Source organism: Perognathus longimembris, chromosome 11, assembly GCF_023159225.1.
Source record: "Perognathus longimembris pacificus isolate PPM17 chromosome 11, ASM2315922v1, whole genome shotgun sequence".
NCBI lineage: Eukaryota > Metazoa > Chordata > Mammalia > Rodentia > Heteromyidae > Perognathus > Perognathus longimembris.
In genome coordinates, this window is record NC_063171.1 from 65,474,370 (window position 1) to 65,493,974 (window position 19,605).

At 40.0% G+C, this 19,605-nt stretch overlaps 1 protein-coding gene across 1 annotated transcript in view; it reads right to left on the reverse strand.

Annotated features, from left to right (window-relative positions):
• Window positions 1–1,194: 1,194 nt before the first annotated feature.
• The window catches only part of Cdc73 (cell division cycle 73), a 92,186-nt gene continuing 73,775 nt past the window's right edge, over window positions 1,195–19,605 (reverse strand). The window contains exons 14-17 of the mRNA XM_048357445.1: window positions 10,288–10,449; window positions 8,175–8,275; window positions 2,664–2,805; window positions 1,195–2,237 (exon numbers count right to left, since the gene is read on the reverse strand). Coding sequence (XP_048213402.1) covers window positions 2,201–2,237; window positions 2,664–2,805; window positions 8,175–8,275; window positions 10,288–10,449 — 442 coding nt within the window. The 3' untranslated portion in view covers window positions 1,195–2,200. The remainder of the gene's footprint in view (window positions 2,238–2,663; window positions 2,806–8,174; window positions 8,276–10,287; window positions 10,450–19,605) is intronic.

Below are 19,605 nucleotides of genomic sequence, written 5' to 3' on the forward strand. Positions count from 1 at the left end.
CTTGTTCCCTGGAAATCTGCATTCTGAAACTCTTAACACCAAGTACAGTCCAGCTACTTGTAATAATCCAGTGGGACTGGAAGCACGCCATTTTGCTATTTACTGAACGCCTACTATGTGCAAGGCACTGTGTTAGGTGCTGCTACTGTAGGAGGGTCACAAGAAAATGATTAGTTTGTGTTGTTTTGGTTTAAATAATTGATAGAAATTAATTACATGGGCCTAATTCCTTAATTTTCTTCCAAGCTGAAGAAACCCAATTACATACAAAGGGTCTGATCTAAAAACACATGGTATAGCATATTTGTACTTTACCTCATGTTCCATACAGTATTTCCAAGTTTTTTTTAATATATATAAGGCAAATTTAAAATAGAAAAATAAACCTTGTTCAAAGTAGATGTTAGTTTTAACCATACTCTGTATCAAGTGAATTTCATATACAAGTATAAATACCAAAAGTCGTTATGGAAAGGTAGTTCATGTCCACTTGCAGTAGTCCTAACAGGTAACTGTACGATGAAATGCTACAGTCTGTCCTTGACTAGGTCCACATGGACAAAGTTTACACAATTCATAATTAATTTGAAAACAGACTTATATGCTGAGAAATTCTAATGTGAACAAAGTGAGTTTTCTTTTATTCAAGAAGAAGGGAAGTGCAAAGAGGAGGAAAATGTAAGCACACTGTTCAAATCTTACAAATATACTAAGCCTAGTCATTTAAAATGCTGACTGCTTTTCTTCTAAAGAGCCCTGTGAGTTCCATCTGAATTAATACCTGTTCTAGATCTTATTTGGTATGGATTTGTGTGGTGGCTTAAAAAATAATGATTGCTTCTAAGCTTTATGGTAACAGTAAATCCCAAAAAGGCTAGGTAATGTCAGAGTAGTGGCTAAGAGCTGTTGAAAGACGAGAGAAAGGAAGAAGGGAGAGAGGGAAGGACAGAGAGAAGAAGGGGGCAGGGAGGGAGGGGAAAGGCTAGCCTAAGAGCAAATGGACAGCAGTAGTTCTAACAGCAGAGACAAGGTGGGGAAGTTCCCGGCCATTCTACAGCAGTGTAACCAGGTCACTCCTTGTACCTTGAACACAACACTGCCTGAAGGAGAGTAATAGTAAAATATTTACTAAGTTAAAATATGTTTTATATTTTATAGCATATTGAATACACACATAAAAATACCAGTGTTTTCTTTTCCTTATCTTGTTTCTGTTCTGACACTTGAGCAAATATGTTCTTTGGTGCCTGGGAGTTCATCAGTACTTAGGGATAATGAAAGATAAGACCAAAACTGACCTGCCTAGAAATAGACTTGAAATTGTACACCATGTAAAGTAACCATCAAAAGGGGACTTAGGAGAAGCAATAGGAAGTGAAAGATACACTGCAGTAGGACCAATGCACATTCTTCTCCAGCTCCCCAATAAAAACCCCTCCACGCCCAGTATACACACGCAGTACGCTTTACATCTGTTTTGAGATTTTCCAAGTGGAAAGATATCCCAGATAGAAATATATCTTTCTAAGTTTTAAAATCATCAAAGTCAGTGAGAAGAATGTACATTCATTCAATATATTCATTTATAAAAGAAAAAAAAGGCTGAACATTTCAACCAAAGATGAAGCGTTGTTCTTGATTTTTCATTATTCCTTTCAAATAGTTAAGTATAGATGTAGTATACATACAGGCTGACATTTTGATTCATTCAAAATAGTCACATCCCTTTTATGTGTGTTCCAAGTTCCAAGTCTACAATTTAATACCACTCATGACACAGTATTTTCAGTGGAAGGGATCATAGAGCAATGAAAAATCAGAAGCAAGATGGCTTAGGAAGCCTTATAACCTCTAAATATACACACATTTATAACCTGGATTTATTTCTAAAGAAACAAATTTTAAGTAATGCTAATTTAACCCATAGAGAAAAAACTTCTATCAAAATATACAATTTCCATTACAGACTAGAAGGCTAATATTAAAAAAATAGTTGTAAGCCAAAAAGTTTGCTGATACGGATGGTGGACGGCACCCTCTGCAGCACAACGCGTCAAGCAAGTCTCAGGAAAGACTGCGGTGACCTTCCTTTCCAAGTTCATCACCAATTCATAAAGCTGAATCCCAGTCTCTAGGTCAAGGTATTAAGGTATTCCACGCTTCTCAATCCAGCTTTTCACGAGAGGAACCTCCAAAGACTTCAGAATCTCAGGTGGGATTTATGCTTCACCATGTACCTGGAACACAGGAGAGCAGGTTAGGATGGGGGCAGCAATCACTGAGCAGGAGCTGCAGCCCTCGACTTGCATGAGCAGCTGAGATGAATGGAGAAGTTAAACTCCTCTCCCAATACACCCCTAATGCAAGCACCCTCGAGCGAGCGAGCACTCGGGGTGCTGGCACGTGGACGCACGCTGGTACGCAGGGGGCTCAAGTCTGTCTTCCACACTCACGGTGTAGGCCATAAACTTTGCTCCAACTATCTCAAAGGTCAATGTATCCAAGATACTTATCTTCTATTAGAGCCCAGCCTCAAATTAGACAATATTTGAAGAGGGAAACTGGGGAAGATGGCTCACACTTGATGGAATTTCAGATGCAACTGATGAGAGAAAATCACTAGAATTCACACACAGGTTAGTGCATGTTAGGGTCAGAATTACCTATCCAATGTTTCCCAGAACCGCAAGAAAACCGGTCTGTCTAGATGGCGCTTGTGATAGCTGAGCTCCAACACCGTGACGTCCCATTTCTGAACATTTGGGTCTAGACGGACTTCATCATACTTAAGATGGAAGGCTTTAACTGTAGGAGGCAGGGAAGAAAAAAGGTCTTTTCTATTCAAACTGTTCTCAGAATCAGGAAAACATCTATACTCTGTGTGTCTATATCTAGTGTTATATTAACAAGAAAGCAAAAAAATGGGAAAAATTTTAAAAGTTAAAAAGAACCCTCAATCTTCCAGATATCAATTGAAGTTACATAATCATCAAAGTGATCTTTTAAGTAGATGCTAAGCACTCTACTATTGTCAGAAACCATCAACCTTTTAGTGAGCATTTATATAAGTCAGCCAACTGGGGATTAAAAATGAAGAACAAGGTAAAATAAAGTGTAAATGGCTCAGTGAAGAATAAGGAAAACACTATTCATACAGTAAATATAACAAGGGCAGTCAATGTCAGACTCAACATAGTATCCTTACCTAGACTCTGAATCCCAAAAAGGCTTGCATAGGCAGTGGGTGTCTAGTCTTAAGACCATAAAGGTCAAGAAAGAAATAAGCGGACAATGCAAGTGGTTCAGCTATAGCAAGAGAGCAGATACTTGAGGAAACAGGAACTTTGTAATCTCCTTACAAGCGTATGATACAGAATAACGCAGGAAGGGGATAAAAGACTTAAGAACAGGGGCTGGGAATATGGACTAGTGGTAAAGTGCTTGCCTCTGGGTTCAATTCCTCAGCACCTCATATATAGAAAAAGCCGGAAGTGGCGCTGTGGCTCAAGTGGTAGAGTGCGAGCCTTGAGCAAAAAGAAGCCAGGGACAGTGCTCAGGCCCTGAGTCCAAGGCCCAGGACTGGCAACAAAAACAAAAAGACTTAAGAACACAGGGGGTTCAGAGCAATGTTGTGCTTGAAGCCTATCATCAGAGTGTGTACTTTTGTTCAAGTAACATGGACAATCACTGTCAAGTATTTAACACTCTGCTACAATTTAGTAATCTCAAAGAGGAAGAGATGGATTCTTTCAACTAGGTAGAAAGTATACAGAAGAGAAATAATCGAGAGAGAATTGGGGAGTAAGAACGGGACTAAGAAAAAATGATGAAGAGAAAAAGAAACATTGACCATTAAAGACACGGAACCTTAAATGAGTGACCCCCACTTGGCATGCACATTTTAGATACCGTGGATAAACCAGTGACCAAAGCAAAAGTGTCCGCCCTCAAGAAGAACATTCTAACTGCGAGTATAAGAGAAACAGGTGATAGGCAGGCAGCATAAGTGCCACTGAAGAAAACAAGCAGGGTAAGGAGACAAAGTAATGAAAGTGTGTGAGGAGGTGTTTTACATTCCATGTTTAGGGAAGGCCTTTTGAGGAGGTGACCCAGAGGCAGATAAATAAAAAGTATGTCTTGCAAAGACTTAAGAACATCCAGGCAGGAGGAACAGTTGCTACAAAGGTCCTGAGGTACACAAACAAGCTTAGAATGTCTTATAACTTTAATAGTTCTTAGAGGCAATGGTTTATGCATATGAATCTGAATTTTATTCCAAAGGTGAGACAAAGCCAATGGGAAACTCAGATCAACAAGGTAACATGGTGTGGTTTTCATTTTTTTGTTTGGTTTGTTTTTTGCCAGTCCTGGGGCTTGAACTCAGGGCCTGAGCACTGTCCTGGCTTCTTTTTGCTCAAGGCTAGCACTCTGCCACTTAAGCCACAGCACCACTTTCGGCCTTTTCTATATATGTGGTGCTGAGGAATGGAACCCAGGGCTTCATGGATACGAGACGAACACTTTACCACCAGGCCATATTCCCAGTCCCTGGTTTTCATTTTTAAAAGACAGTCATGGTGGTGCACACCTATAATCCCAGCACTTCAGAAGGTAAGGCAGGAGAATAAATTCCAGGCCAGCCTGGACTATATAGTGAGACTCTGGCTCAGTCCATCAATACATAGCAACAAAAATCCCTAACTCCAGGGTCAGGGCAGATATAAGACTTCAACAGACTTTATCCTGGACAATCCAGCGGACACACCCCAAGTAGTTTACTATTGTACCTGCAACCAGTTTCTTACCAAATAAGCTTTGTTTTTCAGGTACATATGCAAAATGTTTATTTTTTTCCCCAGGTTTTAAGATTTTTTTACTAGGATATAATTTTTCCTGTGATTAGCATCACCCATATTGGATTTCTAACAAGAAAAATAGTGACATCATTGAACATTTTTGATAGCTATTCTATTTATTGTTCCATAAAGCACACTGGCATATTGGCTTTTGAAAATATTAACTACTCATCAACATTCAATTCTTGATGGAAGTTTAAAATCAGTAATTTGTGCCCAGGAGAAAAAGCACAGACATGTTGTTGCTAAATTACTTGTTTTTAGAAACAAAATCCTCTTCACCAGAGGCAAGTTATTTATTTTGAAGTTAATTAAATCAATTTGTTAAGAGTTATATGCTATGGAGTTTGGAAAAGCCACTCTTAAAATGAAAAAGTTGCCAATTCTTAAAATTATTATCGATCTAACTTCGTCAACTTTGGTCTTCCTATTGCATGTTTTACTTTTTTAATATGGTTCCTGGTTTTCTTTAAATGGTGTCCATGGCTCACGCCTTTAGGCAGAATCCTGAAAGCCCCAATGGCCAACTATTAAGATAAAGGCCCTCTACACCCCCCCCCCCCATGCTCTCCGCGTGTGCCTGGAGGAGCACTGAATCAGGACGGCACGACACGCATGCACTGCTCGCGCCCTCACCTTCTCAAGAAAACTAGATAAGCAGCCAAACTAGATTCTTAGATTAGGAATCAGGGTTCGAGGCAAGCAGAGGCAAAGAGCAGCAAGCAGGACTCCATCTCACTCTGGCTGGGCAAGGTGGGGGTGGGGGGGTGGGGGGTGTGCCTGTACCACCACCCTGAGGCATGAGGCACAAGGAGTAGGGGAAACGTCCAGGCTGTGGCCCAGGCGTAATGTGAGACTCACCTCAAAAAGAACCACAACCAAAAGGGGCTGGAGGCGTGGCTTCAGTGGTACAGTACCTGGCTGGCAAGCCTGGGGCCCTGTGTTTAATTCCTAGCACAGGAGGGGTGGGGCGTGCAGCGGATGGGTCCCTGACTTCCTACACCTGCCCGGCCACTGTACAGTTGCCAAACCATCTGGGAGAGTTCTAATTTTGTGCCAACAGTTGCCCTGCCTATTACATAATAGATCCCAAGACCAGGCAACTGGCTCTTACTCCAACTGCCCACCTCATGCCTCAAGTGCACTGTCACTATACTGGCACCTCATCCCTAGCGTCTCCCCACTCTTGGTGGTGGTTCTGCTGCGCCTGCAGGTGCGTCTGAGCTCCCAGAGAACCCAACAGAGAACCTGGTAGAGAACTGCAGTCTGCCCGGGCCCAGATCTCAAAGTGGGACTATAGTACCACAGGAGCATTTTTCTTAATTGCTAGAAGAAAAGAAGCAGTACAGAAGCAAGACTGAAGAAAAAAAGCGAACAATGTGTGTAAGAAATCACCAATTGAAAAAGAAGTGTCTTCTATGTTGAAAATGAACTATACAATTGTGGGTGGGGATGGGAGGGAAAAACTGGGGGAGATGGGAAGAGGGGTAACACTGTCCATAAGAAATGTACTCTATCTGCCTTATGTAACTGTAACCCCTCTGTACATCACCCTTATAATAACAATTAAAAAGATTTTTAAAAAGTTGTCCCTAAGCAGTATGGAATTTAATAAACAATAGTAACAATAAAGACATTATTGTATTTCTAATGAAATCCATACAGCTGGGATAATATTTTTATATGCTGAGGATTTTTTTCCTTGTTAAAATAGTATTCAACAACACAATCCAAGTATACAAAAGACAGGATATTTGCATTCACTGACATTTTGCTTTCATTGAATTCTCATTCTCTCTGCATATTTAGCTTCTATTTACCAACTCTCTAAACATTACTCTAATGATAACATAATGACAGTAATACTGCAATTCATTTTATAAATAAAGAACAACAATAAATGAGTCCAGCGTGGAGTATTCATGGCAGAACGGTGGCACCAGCCACAAAACCAGTTGCAGAAAAGCTGCGCCCTCACGCTAGTGCCCCATATATTCATCATCAAACATCAGAATCGTTTACAATTCTATAATGTTACTACTTTAACTGCATCTTCCAGCTAAAGAATCATTTCAGTAGTCCTCCCGAGCCAATAAACAGACGCGTGAACTTGGTCGTGTCGGTGGACACCCATGTGTTCACTAGAAGATGCAATCCACGGGCAAGGCTGTGCTCGGAGGAGCTTCCTGCAGGGCTCTTCCGAGCTGAGAACACAAGGGGGAGGAACACAGCAAAGGCGTCTCTGCGGGTGGAACTTGCATTCCGGCCACACAAAGTTGCAGCAGAGACCCAAGTGCTCAGAGTCCCGTCAAGGAACTAAAATAGCTAAGAGAGAGGAACTCGGAGATGATGGGCAGAGGTCTGAATGATTGAACTGAGGTCTGAAGAAGGAGAGAAGGCCATTCAAATTACAATTATGCCATATGATGGAACTGGCTGGCAAGGGTCAGAGGGTATGCTACGCAGTTTTGGTCAGCATAAAAACTGATAATTCACCAGGCAATGAGGGTTCATGACTGTAATCCTAGCTACTTGGGAGGCTGAGATTGGGAGGATCACAATTCAAGGCTAGCCAGGACAGAAAAGTTTGAGAGATCCCTTTTTGGAGAGCAAGATGTGTGCCAGGTATTCTGGCCACAACGGAAAATCTAAAATGTAACAATTATGGCCTAGGTACACCCTGAGCAGGAAGTAAAACACTAAGTTGAAAATAATCAACATAAACTAGGGCTGGAAGCATGGCTCAACAGTAAGAGTGCCTATCTGGCAAGGATGAAGCCCAGAGTTCAATATTGTTAATTTAAAACAACATCCAAAAAAAGAAGAAAGCTGATTATCATTGGATTCATGTGTCAGTGAAAACTAATTTGTGTAATTCATAAAATACTAGCGCCAGTAGTGGTGATGTACATCTATATGTATACATCTACACGTATATCTCAGCAGTCAGGAGGCTAAGGCAGGAGGAGAATGGCAAAGTTGACGCCAGCCTGGGCTACAGAGCAAAACTTTGTCTCCAAAAACACACACAAAAAAAGAATCAGCTATAAATTTTAACAAAAATATGCAGACATACAACCTATTAATGATTAAGTGACCTAAAAGAAATATGAGTTGCAAACTAATTAACAGTCACTTCTATATATAACTACACAGAAAATATTAACATAGGAAAGGGCTTAAGAATATTCCCAGGGGCCGATGTGCTACTTAAAGGCAATCCTTTAATGTACTCATCATGTATGCAGAGCCGTGAGACTTTTCCTCAGAAAGAACATTTCTATGTAGGATAAGCAGCAAATATACAGAGAAACTTACTTTTAGCAAATATGTCAACTGGTGATCCATCAGGCAAAAGCCACGGCCAGCCTTTGAACTGCCACGCAGGACCTTGGACAAACACTGCTACAACTCGGTCCCTATAAGCAGGCGGTGGGTGGGGGAGAAACGGAGAGTATCTCAAAGTTGGGCTTCAGGTACTATAAACTGCTAAGAAAACAGTCCCCCGTTATTCACGTGACACAGTCTCCTGGGAGGCCTGGCAAGACATGGGGTGTCTCCATCGCAGCACTTTGAGGCTGCTGTCCCTCCCAGGCTTCTGTTGTTTTTTCCTTTTCCAGCTAACAATTTTTTTTTAATCCTGGTAGCTGCAGAAAAGGGTTACGAGTATGCTTCTTGGTCAATGTCACCCCTTCCTTCAACCTCCCCCACTTCCCCCCTCCTGCTCCTACCCCCACAGCTCATGTTTCATATAATGTACACTGACCATAATGACTGCATTTGCTCACCTTTCCTGTCTTCATTCCTGTGCCCTCCCTCTGCTCACTCCCTAAAACAGGCTTCCACCTCCTGGGACTGGTGGTGAACAGTGCATGAGTTGTTCAGAGGATGTATGTATGCCTTTGGGCTCCTCCTGGAAGCATACCCCCCTTTACCCATAGCCCCGGCTGTGACCAGGTATGGCTGTAGGGTTTTTTGTTTGTTTTGGTTTTTTTGTTTGTTTGTTTTGGCCAGTCCTGGGGCTTGAACTCGGGGCCTGAGCACTGTCCCTGGCTTCTTTTTGCTCAAGGCTAGCACTCTGCCACATGAGCCACAGCGCCACTTCTGGCCTTTTCTATATATGTGGTGCTGAGGAATCGAACCCAGGGCTTCATGTATACAGGGCGAGCTCTCTACCACTAGGCCATATTCCCAGCCCCTGTTCTGTAGTTTTTATCTAGCTCCCACATGAAAGCATGCACCAGGCATCGGTTTTGTGCACCTACGTCTTTCACACATATTCACACAACAGTCTTATATGATCTTCTCTGTCTTTTCCTTCCCATTAACTGAAGTAGCGGTGTACTTTTCCAATGAATAGGAATTTCTAGCTGATGTATTAACTAAAACATTTTGTTTTAAAAGGAACAAACTTAAAATTCAGGTACATCTTAAATATTTTGCTTTAATTAAAATACAGTAGATGAAGCTCTGTTTTCTAGTTCGTCAGATCTTTAGAAACTACCTTCAGAAAATCTGACTTCATTTTCTGAAGTGCTTCATGTACCCAATATGCTGTATATTTGTTCCCCCCCTCCCGATTCCCATCCTCCCCTCAGTTCTGAGCCTGAACTATTCCAACTGAACTATTCCAACTGATTTGTCAGGAGAGAATAAATCTCTTTGTAGGCTCTTATATTTCATTATCTTGTACAATATTAGTTGACTATCATAAGTACTTCAGTGAGTAGTTTAAGGAGGTAACCACAGAGCTGTGAGCAAAACACACAGAATGGCTACTATCAGTCATGAAATATAACAACTATGAGCCGTATACAAACATCTATGAGTCATATACACACACTGAGCCTTCAAAAACAACCTGTAGAAACCAACACTGCCATTCTCCATTTTCAGATGAGGAAACAGAAGTGCCTTGGTACACTGGGGAAGAATCCACTACCCAGGAAGCAAAGGGAGAGGGGCAGGAAGGAGACCAGATGATGAACTCTGGGTACCGGGGCGTAGATGGCATGGTTCCTCTTTAAGGACTGGAAACAGCCACTCAGTCAGTCATCTATTATAGAGAGTTTTGACCTTACAATTCCAAGGGAAGGGTCTTGGAAATGCCCAGAGACCTGCAGACTCCTCACATCCAATAAAACCTCAACACTGCTAAGGAGAACTGCAGCCTTAAAATTCATAACCCTGCTCTGCATTTCTGGAGCTACAATTAAACCTTAAGGAAAAAAAGAAACCTTCATTCCATGGGATACATGCCCCAAACTGTCAAAACCATCTTTAGCACTGCATTAAAATGAATTTTACAATGTAATTTATGCCAACAATAGCTGAAATACTACAATAGTACCATTATTGACAACCAAGTTAGAGCTACCTAATCACAGTTTTCAAAAACAATACACATGCACACACACTCTCTCTCTCTTACCAGTCCTGAGGCATCAGCTTAAGGGGCTGGTCCACCACTCTATAGGGTACTGTGACGCTAATTGCAGCACCCCCTGGCTGCATCTGATCTTTTCTTCTCTGTATCAGAGTTTCATTTTCTCGTTGACAACCTTGTTTCTTCTTTTCATCTGATGGGACAAATCTTTGAGTAAACAGAAGAAAATCAAACGTAGTCAATGTGATGAAATTAGGAAAATACATTTTGAAATAATCTTTAGAAGACTGTTTTTAAGCTAAAATGTTTAAAAATAAATACTGTATGCATATATAGATCATGCTGCCTACAGAGTATGGACCTTTCCTTTGTCAACATGTTTCTATTCATTTAACACATATATAACATTTACTACACTAAATCTCCATTTCTCAAAACTATCTACTAGAGAAAAACTTTACAATAAAGGAAACTTTATCAAAGAGGAAGAAACTCAGGTGGCTAGATAGGCTTCTCCACTGGCAGCTTAGTTTATACCAAACCTTCATATAAGTCCACCCTTTTTCACAGTACTGAGCTTCAGCAAAATTAGGAAAATGCTGTAAAACTTGAGTTGCTTTAAAGATTTTAAAGTAGGGAAATCAATGTATATGGTAGTCTATTTTAGTAAATACCACCAATACTACTGACTCAACCTTAAATGGTTCAATCCTCCATGCGCTCCCAACAGATCTTTAAAAAGAAACGCTGCAGAGTTACTGTTCAGCTATACAATTGGGCTGTGTACACTGCCATTTGAAACAATCATCTAAGAGTCCCTTCAATGGCATTTGGCCAATACAACCAATGCACCAATACAACCAATGCAAGGGTGAGAGCTGAGGTGTACAAGAGCTTGCACTCTGTGGAATTCCGGGAAGTTTCAATGCCACACCTTGTATTCATCACACAGAGGCATCAACTTCGCAGTCATGAAGGCTTTTGTGTCTTAAGCTGACTGATTGCAACACTGTTTTGAAACCTGATTTTAAAAAACGAAGGTATCCATAACATTAAAGAAAAAAAAGTCTCCCAACAAAAGTCACCAGTGATGCACACCTGTCACTTTAGACAGTCAGCAGAGTAAGATCTGGAGGACAGAAGTTCCAAGCCACCCCTGACAGAAAAGCCTATGAGCTTCTACCTCCAAAAATAACCAGCAAAAAGCAAGGCTGGCGGTTGTGCACAGTGGTACAGTACCAGCCATGGGCAAATAGCCCAAGGGAGAGCATCCTGGGGTCAAGGACTGGTAGTGGCAAAAACAGGTCACCCCAGATAATCAGCTACTCTTCACACATTTTGGTTTTCTTAATCAAACTCACACAGAAAATGTGAAAAATAGTACTAACATCTAGAGATAACATACACTGCTGAATTCGAGCAGAAAGCCACAACCTACGAAAACAATATGTACAGTACACAGTATTATTTTCTAATCAAGATTATTGCCTTCAAAGTACCGCCTCTATAGACATAAAATGCATTATTTCAAAATGCTTTTCAGCCTTAATCAGTTGACAACTTAAGGACAGCAATGATCCCTTGAACTGGAATCTACTAGAAAGATTAGCATTCTACAAAAGGTTAATAGAAAAATTTCCTGTGCACCCTACAGTAATTGGTCAAATCTAACACACCAATGACTGTGAGGTATACTATTTACATAATACCACTATGAAAGAAAACAACTGCCAGTTAAAACCCCAATATTACCTTACCCTTCCACACCTAAACCGGAACCATCAACCCAGAGGGAACTGGAATGGTTGCTTCTCCTGACTGCAACTTCCTCTTTGATATTGTGAGGGGAAATTCTTTTGTTCTCGGGAATAAAGTAAACAAAGGTTCACATAGGTAGGAACAACTACCTCATTCCACAAAATACTTCAGTTGTTGTTTGACAAGAAAGCATTGAGAGCATTCCTTCTACTCCACTGCTTCATTTCAGTTTATTTCTACACAAACAGCATTTTTATTGACATAAAATTTACACACTATGAAATCTGCAAGCTGGTTTTTATACAGACCCAGTGTGTGCACCATACCAATCATGACAAAGACCAGAACCAGGACACATGCATGCACTCGGTGGCCTTATGCACCATTCGGGCAGTTACACCCTGGTACCCATTTGCAACAAGCACACACGGTTTTGTCACCATTCATTACTTCTGCCTGTCCTGAGAATTTAGACATACAGTAATACAGGTGTATTCCTTTGTACCTGGCTTCTCCAAACAATTTAATGTTTCTGATATCCACCCATGCTGTGGGGCTTATCAGTACTTCATTCTTTTATTGCTGGGTAGAATCCTACGGTAATAATACATCACAATCTATCCATTTTCCTGCTGGTGGGTATTTGGGTATCTTGGTCTATTTGGGATGCAATAACAAAAATACCACAGATTAGGTGAGTAATGAACAACAGAAATTTGTTCTCACTGTCCTCCTCAAGAGGCTAGCACCTCAGGGGTCTCCTGAGGAGCTGCTTAGTGGCTCTGACCGACATGCCTCTGTTGTGCTCTCACAGTGGAAAGGGGCAGGGGAGCTAGGTGTTCACTACATAAGAACACTAAGCCCAATTCTGGAGGCAGAATTCTCCAGACATAATCAGTGAAACAGCATCCTATCAGAATCAAGCTTCAACACATGAGACTGGGGAAAGAGATCGTGGGTGTATACAAGCATGCTGTGTATAGCAGAGTGGTTGCAAATGTGGGCACTGCAAATAAAGCAAATCTTAGTAGTACTCATAGATGCATTTATGAGCCTTTGTGAACATATGTTTTCATTCCTCTTATGTGAATACCTTTGAGCAGAACTGTTGGATCAGGTGGTACGCTTGACTTTACAACTAACTGTGAGGAAGTTTTCCACAGTAAGTTTTTTTCTGGTTTTAGTTTTCCTTTTTTGGCCAGCGATGGGGCTTGAACTCAAGACTTGGGCACTATCCTTGAGCTTTTTTGCTCAAGGCTAGCACTCTATCACTTTAAGCCACAGCACCACTTCTCTTTTTCTGGTGGTTCACTGGAGATAAGAGTCTCACAGACTTTCCTGATTGGGCTGGCTTTGAACCACAATCCTCAGACCTCAGCTTCCAGAGTAGCTAGGATTACAGGCATCAGCCACTGGTGGCCAACAGTCTTCTTTAGTTTTGCTGAAGAACTATCTCATTATGTGCCTACAGGATATTTGTGTGCTCCTTTCATGAAGTCTTCTGCTAATGCTGATTGCCTTTTTAATGTTCATATATAGGAGTCCCTCATACATTCTCACACAGACTGTTAAAAATATGCAATGATAATATTTCCAAACTGTGCCAGGAATACCATCTAGCCCTTGCAACTCTAAGATGTCAACAATTAACAAGATATATCCTAATTTCAGAGACATTAAGATATTTTTAAATCTCTATCTTAAAAACAGAAGTACACAGTGCTTCAGCCAACGAACCCAAGGGCTATATGATGGTGGGACTGTTAGTTTGGCTACTCTAGGCCAACTGTCAATTCTCAGTGAGTGCTCTTCCATTATAACTGCATCCACAACTTGCAACTATGGGCCAATAATGATAGCAATGGCCAGATTAAAGTAAACAAAGCAAACACTAAGCCTATCAAGTTTGACCAGACTAAAGTCTTAAAGTAGCACACAGTACTATTTTACAACCTTGGGCAAGAAGTGTGAAGAAATAAGTACGGCTTTACATCAACTACTGTCATCATTTTCTAGTCTGTAAGGTGGCATCTGGAGAAATAATGCATCTGACATTTAAATATGAATGAGATAATTTTGGTTCCCTAGCCTACCAGATTTTAAATGTATTTCTAAAGATGGATTTAAATTTACTTAATTCTAAATTTAAACCGTGTGTATTACACTTTGGATGTATAAATGTATTGCCTTTATTCAAAGTAGCATTTAATTTTGTTGTATTTTGCAAGTGTTTTCTTTACTGTAGCAATTTACATAAGCTGTTATTTCCCTACCAGAATTGTAGGCTTCCTGAAGGAAGAACTAGCTATTTGGACATGGCCATAGCGTTCATACCAACTAGTGTGCTGCTCTGCCTCTCCCAAGGTTCAGATACTAGCTAACATGGAAAACCAACCGGAAAAATTACTTAAGATAGAACCATGTTATTTAAGTCTCCTAAGGGTTCTGAAATCCACTCATGAGCTGTGACAACTGTATTCTGATACTTATTTTGGAAAAGATTTATTAACAATGGCTTGAGCTAACACAAACAAATTATGACCTTTGGCTAACTAGGTCTTTTTTTCTTTGTTTCTTACATTGTTATTGTAGAGTTGATATAGAGGGGTTACAGTTACATGAATCAGGTAATGAGTTATGAGTACAATTATTTTTGAACCATGTCTCCCCTTTCATCACTCTCTCCCAGACTTTCCCTCCTACCCATGATATCCAATTCATTTTCCACATAGTATCACTGTTGTATTTGTTCACTCTTGTTCCACCTTTCTTACGTCCTCCCTTACTAACAAACAAAAGGAAAAGAAAACAAAACAGCAACAATCGCAACTAAAAAAATGTCTCCTTTCCTCTTCTTGAGTTCATTTCAGAGTATTATTTTCTATGATCATCTGTACATAGCTATGAAGACTTTGTGCACCACCCTATGCATGTCCTCCTTTGGCCTCGGTATGTCAATGACTAGGGTCCTATATAATTTATCATGTCCCAGTGTGTGTTGAGATATATGTGTGTGTACATATATGTATATATATGTATACACACACATACATATATACGTAAATTCAGAGTGTTAACTTGTAGATTAATAGGCACATTCTAGTTACCACAAATGAGGGAAACCATGAAAGCCTATGTTTCTTTGGTTCTGACTTACTTTGCTTAAGGTAATTTTTTCCAAATCCTTCCATTTCCTTACAAATGGTACAATATCATTCTTTCTGACGGATGAGTAGAATTCCATTTTATATACACACACACACACACACACACACACACACACACACAAACACACACACCCCACACTTTGACCCATTCACCTACTGAAGGACATCTAGGTTTGTGGCTTTATTGTAGCCTGGTTTATGGTCCACTGGATAAATGCTTATGAGTGGAATTGCTGGGTCACAGGGAAGTTCTATGTTCAGTCTTTTAAGGAACCTCCATATTGCTTTCTAGAGTGGTTGAACAAGTTTGTGTTCCTACCAACAGTGTAATAGGGTTCCCCTTTAGACCACATCCCTGCCAACATTTGTTATTGTTAGTTTTCCTGATAATGGCCATTTTAACTGGTAACCAGGTCTTTTAAATATGCTCCTGATATAATATGACAAACTCCCTAAGTAATTGGAATAATGCCTCCAAAAAAACTAAAAATTATTAATAAAGGACTTCAAGATTCTTAAAGGTACCTCTGAGTAATGAGCAAAAAAAACTGTAGACCATTTGGGTGAAGACTAGAACTCAGAAATGACCCTGTGCTTTGCTAGGCATAGCAAAGCAAGCACATTCCCTCATCTCCTTGGGCTTCTTTGAGTATAGGAAACAAAGCTCAGATCCTCTCACTGTAGGGAATCTAGTAAGGGTTACTTCTCGCATAAGCAGACTCTCTGGGGCTAAATTCAGTACAATGGTAACACTAGAAAAAAAGCCCAAACTTGTCTGCTTTTCTTCCCTACCTTTCCCTAAGACATAAATAACCTTTACCCAGGCAACTGCAAAGAATACCAAAATGTCTCAAAACCGAATATGCAGCAAAAACAACAATACTGGGACATTTAATCCTCAAACTGGCTAGGCATGGTGGCAATTACCTTTAATCGCAGCTACTCAGAATTTAGAGATGGAGAGGATTATAATCCAAGGACAGCCCAGGCAGAAAGTTAGTAAGACCCTCATCTCAACTAGCCTGTGGTGCAAACCACATGGGAAGCATAGGTTAGGATTGTGATCCAAGATGGGCCCCCTGTAAAAATATATCTGAAACTACCTGAAAAATAAAGCAAAAAAGGGCTGTGGATGTGGCTTATGTGAGAGTACCTGCCTAGCAAGTTCAAGACCCAGTGTCCCGGTGTTCCCAGCCCCCATGCTAACACAAAAACAAAACAGACCCTCAAATGTAGAAGCTGAGGGGATGCTTACAGGAGGTATTCAGTAAACCTGCTCCACATGTTCATTCACTGAACACACTCAGTGTCCTCAGAAAAACATTCCAAGGGATAGCTATGTGAAGTCATAAAGGTCAAGCCTCTGAGAATCATCATTGGCGATAATCCACAGATTTAATTCTAATAAATCCCAAATAGCAAACATAGGAAAGACCTCCACACCTAAGAACAGCAGATACATTTTCAATTATCTTAAAATAATCACACAAGGCAATCTCCCTCCAATGACCGATTATCTCAGTGAAGGCTAGCTTATCTTCATCAAGAAAGGACCTAGAAGCTACTGCAAGAAGACTTCAATGTGGCAAGAAAACTAAACATTGCTGTATGAGTTTCCAAAGCAGCTCTAAAGTACTTGCATCGCCTGTGGTTTTAACATGGACAGCTGAGGACAGTTCCTGTCATGTGAGCTCCAGGAACTGCCCTCATCCTGGCTGCTTCGAGTCGCTTCCTCATAGGCAGGCACACAAGCAGACCCTCTGAACATTCCCTGTGCAATCTCTCCTCTTTAGACTCTGCCATCATGGCCAGAATACATGCTCTAACTAATTGGTTTATTTTTAAATAACCTACTACATTTCTTTCAGGTTTGCTATTTAGGATGTTAAAAATTAAGCCTAGTTTTATTTTTGTTTCATTTCCTTATTGAAGGGGCTACAAAATTGAGGAATCTGTGACTTTACATAAAACCAAACAGAATCTAGTCAAACTGAACCTGAGTTACAGCCAGTCCTAAAATTGTGTGGAGGAGGTTTCAATTATGCATTAATTACATAGCAAAGCCTCCAGCTGACTCAAGCAGTAGGGGAGATGTCAGTTGCAATGAGGTGTTAAACAATGAAGGGAATGTTTTGAACTTGGAAGAAAACTAGCATAATCTACCCTCAAAATGTAGTCCATTTAATTGTTTGGCTTCTCTACAGCCAGGCTTTCAAAGAAAGACATTAATATATCTACTTCGTGATTTCTGTTCACCAGAAATGCTAGATTCGTAATATATTAAGAAAAACATTGCAAAGGTTCTAGAGAATGAAGAACTGGTAACAAAATTTTTCCTTTTTCCTTCTGGCCAACAAATGCTTATTAAATCAGAAGTCACAAATCAAGTCAAAACTTCTTTGCTATAAAAGTCATATAATAATGCCAATAATACATTGCCAGCCTAATTATGCCAGCAGAGTTCCTTTCCATTCCATTCTCTGCACACGCACAATTCTCTCCACCACGGCTGGCCATTCACTGGCATCCACTTCTCAAAGTGTCCAGTGGATCAGGGAGGGCCAGGTAAACAAGCGGGGTGCAGGCAGAGGCCTGGGCATCGGCCAAAAGGGGGTAGCCACAAGTTGCAAGTGTCCCTGGGCTTGGCCAGAGTCAGACTCAGCTACAAGAGTCCAAGAATTCCACCTGTTTCCAATTAGATAGCAGAACTGCTTGAGTGTTTAAAGTACTTTCACTTGCTACTTATAATATACAGCCATTCAGGGCAGGCGGGAGTTGGGGGGTGGGGGGGAGGGCTGACCACTTTAAATAGGAATATTTTGGCCATTTTAAATATGTTAAAATGAGATGAACAATCAGAGGCAGGGAAATTTCTGTTGAAAACCAAATTATCTTTCTCCAAAGATAGTACAGCTTCAGACAAAATAAAAGCCAATAAAGACAACATTTCTGTCTTGATAGCAAACATTTTCTTAACATTTCACCAACTTACTGTGAATGTGTGTAATAAATACGTTTATAAAAAACTTCAGTCATCAATTACTAAATATTGTGAGAATTGAATAACAAATTACCAAATCCTAAAAAATGAGTTAAGAGGTTTAAAGATCATCTTATCCAAAAATATAGAGTAAAAAACTTGATTAAGTACAAAACTTAATGTTCTAAGGATAGACATGACATATATCAAATACATTTGATCACAAATTGATACATCACTCACACTCACACTCACACACACACTTTGACCTTTCTATTTAGTAGAAGAAGAAATCGTTTCCTAGATAGTTTGTAAATCAAAGGCAAGACTTACTATAATGTCATCAAAGTCTGAACTGAATTTAAATTTATGTTACCATAGGGGACCAGAATTCTTTAAATAGGAAATTTAATACATACACATCTCAAAAACTTAAGGCTTTGGATATTACTGGAACATCTGGCAAAAAAATCACAAAAATCACTCTGAAAGGGTATGTCATGGATCTAGGATTTCCTCAGATAAAGCCATATTAAAGATTAGTAAACCATAGTCCAAACTCATATCAAACGTCAAGATTAAACCACCAGGTATGTATGCAATTGGATAATTTGACAACTTCTGTTTAGTAACAAGTGCCATAGGCAAGTGCCAATCACCACGAAAATACTGCAGCAGAATACAGTTAACCCTTTGGCTATCACTGGTGTGCACAGCATCTCTTACCCCCAAACATAATGCACTTTGAATTTGTTCCATTTTCTTTCCCCTGTATGACAAGAAGGCTGGGACAGAAAAACCTGCACCACCCATCAGTGTTTGATGGAGTATGTAAAATACATAGCCTTTTCAGCAACTAGTGTATGAGAAGAACAAAAAAATCCAAAAAGAGATTCTCATTTTGCCATGCTGATTCAATAAATCTGACAGTATTCTGAAAGTCACCTAAATACAGCTCATTTTAAATCTTGCTAATAATGTATGTATCACTGAAAATTATTTAAAACAACTTTCACATTACCCATATTTCCACAGAGAAAAAATACAAACCATCAAGTTATATAAACACAAAAAAGTACTTATGAGTGGTAGATGTACACTCGTCAACATAAAGAAAATTGCTAGTGAAAACATGTAATCTCATAGTTAAATTTTAAGTCTGAGGATGATTGGAAAGAAATTTACTTTGTTCCCATTTACCATTATATTTATGAGAACAAAATGAACTGTAACTGTACTTTCTTTCAAAAAAGGAAGCTCTAAAAAAGGTAAAGTTCAAAAGGGCTACTCAGCTGTACCCAGATACAGGTTTATTTTCACACCCACAGCCTTGGGTTTTGCTTTGTTTTCTACGCTGCTGTTGGTGGTGAGGATGATGGTATTGAGTTTGGGCTCTATTTCTTGAACTTTTACTGCTGTCTAGGTTAAATAGCTGTTCTCCCCACCTTGCCTCTTCAT